The sequence below is a fragment of the Orbicella faveolata genome, unplaced genomic scaffold (assembly GCF_042242905.1).
Source record: "Orbicella faveolata isolate gen_17 unplaced genomic scaffold, um_ofav_v1 contig_26, whole genome shotgun sequence".
NCBI classification, from domain to species: domain Eukaryota; kingdom Metazoa; phylum Cnidaria; class Anthozoa; order Scleractinia; family Merulinidae; genus Orbicella; species Orbicella faveolata.
The window spans coordinates 2661501-2667500 of NW_028301554.1; the positions used below are offsets into that span (position 1 = coordinate 2661501).

Genomic DNA, 6000 nt, shown 5'->3' on the forward strand with positions numbered 1-6000 from the left:
CTGTTTCGCGCTCGCAAAATATTCTTTCCGTCCTCGCCGGGAGCCTGTTCGCGGGCCACTCATGCTCGAGTGACCCCGAAGAGTTAATGCCACACAGCCAGATAGCAGACACAGCGGGTGTGAGACTAAGCATATATTAAGTGCTCAGGGGTCAAGGAAAAATGAAAAAAGGTTCTTCGGTTGGGTAATTAATACATGCAACAACTTCTTGTAGAAGATACGAAATGCAATGCGGAGATTTTGGAGCAACTTTTGAGACACTTTGATTTTGGATTTTTGGAGCATCTCATAGACAGCCCTAATTACCGGAGAATTATGACCTACAATTAGCCAATCAGAGCGCGCGTTATATTGGCTATAAACACAAGCCATAAAATAAAAGACGATCAAGTTTGTTCTTACACGAGAATATTTTTCTCTCATTCTCTCATATCCGGTGTTTGAGGGTGACCAGGGGTTGATCTAAATACTGTCAGTATGTGGAATGCATTCAAACCACTTCGCCGTTACATTATTAGATTTGCTCTCACGTTTTTAAGCAGTTACGGATAATGATTACTTTCTCATAAAGCAGTTTTCACTGGACTGTCGAAAGTAATCTGACTAACTGGATTCGCTTTTGCTTTGGTTTTACATTCGTGCGCTGCGCGATTTCAAAAAATTCCCGCAGCATTAAAAGAACATCAATGGTGACTTCACGCTTTCCCGCGCTTCGCGTCTGTTACATGGCTTTGCTACGAGTTTTGATTGGTTCCCTAGATTTTCCGGGTCCTTTGTGATTGGCCATAGTGATGACCGTAGGTTTGGTTTTACAAACCACTTTAGTACGTATACATAGAGCGGTTTTATAATTGAGTATCGTAAAACCAAACCAATTACTTACCAATTAGACCAAGTAAAACCGGCAAAACTATAGCAATTGCTTGATTACTTTCGACACTCAATTAAAACCGCTCTAATTAATGAGTCACTTACATGTTTATAAGTTTAATGACTCAGTTAGTCACAATTCTAAAGTTCTCAGTGAACTTGAAGTCGAAAATATTGTGGCACAAAGTTCATCCAAGTGCAACATATAGGGTGTGCAAAGCTTACTAAAGAATTTCTATAAGTAAGTTATGTCTGAAATAAAGAATTTGAAAATATCACTAGCAGCACTGGTTTTTACCTCCAGAGTAAAGCTGATGGAGTTTTATCCTGTTTGTCCTTTTCTCTTCCATCATTTCTGTGTTCATCTGCAACTTTATTAAGTTGCTTTCAAGCTAAATTTTTCTCCTTTCATGAGTGAATCAAACCAAATTAACTGATAGCTAAAGAGCAAGTGTAATTGTACCGTCTCCTCAAATACTTTGAAGACAACTTTGAACATGTTAAAAGATCCTGTTAGACATGTAGACACCTTACAATTTCCTGTGGGAACGAGAAAGAGGTTGCTTGTTCTCCAGAGGGCGCTGTTGCATTAGGCAAACTTTACTTGCAACTCGTCTCGCAATGTTTTTGTACCATTGAAAGAACGTTATATGCAGAAGACAAGCTGTTTCCAAAACGAAGACCCAAAAAGACCCACCGGACGAAGGACTAGCTACAAAAAGGAAGACTCTTGGACGCAAATGAAGATCAACTGGAGTCAAACAAAGAACTACTAGGGCTAAAATGAGGACCACAGGAATATTTTTAACACGAAGAGCCGCTGGACTAGAACGAGGACTACGGGACTAAAACGAGGAGGGACTGGACTAAAACTTATTGGGAAACCAATGTGCATCTTCAATACAATCCGAATGAGAAACATTTCACATTGGGTTACACAAAGTGCACTTCAAATGCTTTTGATAAGGGTTTTAACCAATCACAACGCCCACAGTGATTAAATAAATTAGCATTAGGAAAATAATTGTAAATACTTCCGCCCTCGGCCAAGCGGGTACCGTCATACTATAGCTGACGAGATGATCGATCATGTTTGCACATTTTAACGTTCTTGTTAAGTTAGTTTGCTCAGCTTCGAGGGGAAGGCATGTTCACCGATGTACAGCTAAAAGTAGGCAGGACACTTTTTCCTGCTCATCGTATGGCATTAGCTGCTGACAATGATTATTTCTACGCCATGTTTACGAATGGAATGAAGGAGACGATCCAGGAAATATTGAACAAAGAGATGAAAGCATGTCCTCAGAAACGTTTAAACAAATAATTGACTATATTTATAGCGGATATCTTCGCATAAACACAGAAAACTTGTTTCAGGTTCTCGCCGCAGCTGATCATCTTCAAGTTACAAGCGTTCTTCGAGAGTGTTGTGAGTTCTTGAAGAGGGAACTGCTTCAGTGTAACCTTGATGTCCGCTGGTACTGCTGTCTTTACGCAATTACCTAAAAGTATGGCCTGAGAGAATTGAGAGAGGCAGTAGAAAGCAAGATGGATCTGAATTACCAGGACATTTGTGAAAGCGAACAAGAATTCCTGACCCAAATAAACGTTGAGAAATTATTCAGCCTACACAGTCGAGATGACCTCACTGCACCTTCGGAGACGTTCGTCTTCAAATCTGTGATGAAGTGGATTAAACGCAAGAATCCTAAATTGTTAACCTAAAGTGCATTCCTCACTGTTTCACGAAACAAACTTTTCAAAGCAGCCGACTGAGATTCCGAAGTAGGAACATATAACAAAGCTATTGTAGAGCGGTTTTGTGTAACGAAAAGTAATCAGTTTTCCATTACTACACGACATGATTCGCTTTAAAAAAATACCGCACATTTTTATCCAATCAAAATTGAGACCGAAACCAATCGTGACTCGCGTTTTCCCGCGCTTTGTGTCAGCTACGTTTAATAACCTCGAGTTTTAATTGGTTTATTGGATTGATTGTATTTAAACTCGGAATAACTAAGTCAAAAATGAAAATTTCTTGTGAAAATTACGTTTCATGCCAAGTCGCCAAGCTAACGTACAGTCTCCATTTTGTATTTTCTTTACGCACGGCCAGCAATAGATCCTGAATTATTCTCTGCGTCCTTAAGCAGTAACTTAAAGAAGAAAGCTCTGATGTTAATGCAAGTTACTCGTTTTTGTGGCTGTGGTTTGTCAATGGTAAATTGTTTTGAAAAGAAAGTAAATCATTTCATGATACTGGCAATTCCGTTTAAAATGTTATGCCGTTCACACAGTACGTAACATAGATAGGACTTGGGAACGAAATAATGGCTGTAGTTTTGCACACTTTATTTTCAAAATTTATTTCACATGCAAACAAAAATGATCAATTGGCTGAAGTTCAGAATAAATATTCATTAATATTGCACTATTCTTAATGAAAGAATAAACTACGTAGCTTACAGGCTAAACAGCAGGTCTGTTATCTAGAGTCAAAGCTATTGGAATCAGCGAAAGAACTTTCAGACTTTCATTAAACAACCTAATACTTCTATACGGCTGCCCCTGGGGCATGTGTCACCTCTATTCATTAACTTACATTTCCTGGAAATCAACGAAAGATTAAACGCAGTTCTAGATTTTTATAAACAAAATTCTCTTCACCACTGAAGTTACAGCACTTTGTCGTTTCTCTAGCACTAAGAAATGCTAAATTGGATTGCGACGCTTAAGCATAGCAATGAAACCCTCGAGCATTATACAGAAGAAAGCACTCTTAATATATACTGACAAACATTTTACTCTATAAAGCGACCGTAGGATTTAAAAAAAACTATATCTAAAAATTCAACCTTGATGGGACACACAAATTCTATATAAAATCTACTATTGATATTTTGTTACCATCAAAAACGAAATATTGTAGATAAGAATGGCGGTAAAGGCAGCTTATACGTTTTATGCAATTCTTGCTTTCTCACGTAATTACAGGTGATGGTAACTTACTTCACCCACGAAACCCTAGAAACATTAAGTTATACTCATGTTAGACAGGAAAAAGTTATGTGGGCACTCTATGTGTATACCTTATGGCTTTGGTATATTGTTACTGACAGAAAAATACTAACTGCAACTTGTAATTAACTTCACTCTGTTTTCAGACTTTCCCGCTTTGCTGGCAGATAGCACAGAACTGCATTTGGGGCAATTTTTGCTAAATTTTCCCACCCACCCAAATGAACAGGATAAAGCTCTCCTGGTGGGATTCTAATCCCACTGTCAACTGGAAATTTGTTGACGATAAAATAAACCCTCCCTTCTATTTCCACTGCACCAAGATTGTTTGGGGGAATGTGTTTTTGTTCCACAACAGACCAAGTGTTCTTTTTCTCATCATAAACTTCTACAGGTGCAAGAATACCACCTAGATTACCATAACTGTCAATAGATACATTACCCCCTACAACATAGAGTTTACTGTTTACCACAAGAAGACAAGATCCATAGTGAAACTGGCAGGTTCCTGCTTTCCATGCCCATTCATTCTTTAGTGGATCAAAACAATGAAGCACTGCAGTTTGGGCATACATATTGCGATTTGATCTTATTCTCTTTCCATGAAGGACATACACCTTTCCCCCAAGTACTGCTATCCCAGAGTTGTGAAAATCAGTGTTGGAGTCAGTTGTAATGCCTACCTTAGCGAACGTTTGCCACTGACGTTTAGAAAAGCTATACCTTTGAGGGAGCTGGTTACAATGCATGATTGCATACACGAAGTCATCTAAAGTACACATCTTTTCGACAGTTCCTAAGTTATGTGGCTGCCTTTCCCACAAATTCTTTTCCATGTGATATTGATAAATACAGTCACCATCAGGGTCTTTTCCACCAGCAAACAAAATACCTGCAGACTCTGCATAACAGCAGCACGTTAAGTTATTTTGAGGTGTCACAGGCGCCAAGGATGTCCATATTTTGGTTTCAACGTCAAAATACTGCATTTGGGCATTAGGTAGAACAGCAACAAGCACCTGCAACAAGAATAGAGTTGGCAACGGACCATCAGAGAAATAATATGCCACTCAGGTGCTAACTGATAAACTGTATTAGAAAAAACTCAACCTCGAGTTATTGCATTTCTAGCTTTCTGATGGACTCACGAACCTCTGCCAAGAGCCAGTAGCCGAGTATTTATCATACATGGGTACCTTACCATTTTGTTCGTGGTGACGTGCTTTATACAGTAAATCGCTTGAAATCGTTCAAAATCAGGCAAAAAAAGCTACTGGGAGGGATTCAATAAAAAATCTTCATACTACCTTACTAATTGATTGATTGGCAACTTTATTTATACTGTTTTATACACGGTAAAAATTCCTTCAGCACAATTTTTAAACTGTGCAGCAGGGCAGAGGTTTAAAAACCTTGCTGCATGTCTTCTCGAAACCTTAAGTTTGGAGAAGACATGCTAACTCCAGCAGGGCAAAGCTTTAAAACCAGCTTAATAAACATTGGAGACGATTAAGCAACGTTTTTGAAATGACAGTCAATTATCTTTGAATATCATTTTCATTCTCTCTAATTTCCTTTTGTCTTTTAGTACAGTACTTCCTTTAGTTTCATTTCAACACAATTCATTGTTTGGTCTTGATTAGGACCGGTAAACAAATAATTTCTCGCTACACTTGCACTTGACAAGGTACATAATGTTAACTTGTGATGTTATATATTTCAAATCTTCATATTGACTTAAATAGCAGGTCATATCTTTCCATATCAAATGAACTGTAGCCAAGATAACACAGGACTGAATGAGCCGGCAAAGCAGCGGTATCCTACAATGGTATAGTATAGGTCAAACTGGAATTTCAACGTCAACCTGTCAAACAACTAGTTTCTAAGAAATTTAATGGTGTTCTCACTCTTGTGACAATAATTAAGCTTCAGTATTTTATACAATTACTAAAACAATTATTCCATTCGCTTTCTTAGCATCAGTCTTAATCATAAAATCAATCTTACTGTGCCGGTTGAACGTAACTTCGCCTTTCCTTCTGCAAAATTAGAGCCTCTTGACGGCATACAGTAATACAGCAATGCTTCATGCAAATGCACGTGAAT

The 6000-nt window shown here is 38.3% G+C and overlaps 1 protein-coding gene and 1 pseudogene across 1 annotated transcript in view; one reads left to right on the plus strand and one right to left on the minus strand.

Moving 5' to 3' along the window:
• The first annotated feature begins 2008 nt into the window (after nt 1–2008).
• On the plus strand, nt 2009–2956 carry LOC149107635 (kelch-like protein 3; annotated as a pseudogene).
• Nucleotides 2957–3201: 245 nt separating this feature from the next.
• The window catches only part of LOC149107636 (kelch-like protein 26), a 3669-nt gene continuing 870 nt past the window's right edge, over nt 3202–6000 (minus strand). The window contains exons 1-2 of the mRNA XM_089295648.1: nt 5902–6000; nt 3202–4910 (exon numbers count right to left, since the gene is read on the minus strand). The exon at nt 5902–6000 is cut by the window's right edge and continues 870 nt beyond it. Coding sequence (XP_089151774.1) covers nt 4023–4910; nt 5902–6000 — 987 coding nt within the window. The 3' untranslated portion in view covers nt 3202–4022. The remainder of the gene's footprint in view (nt 4911–5901) is intronic.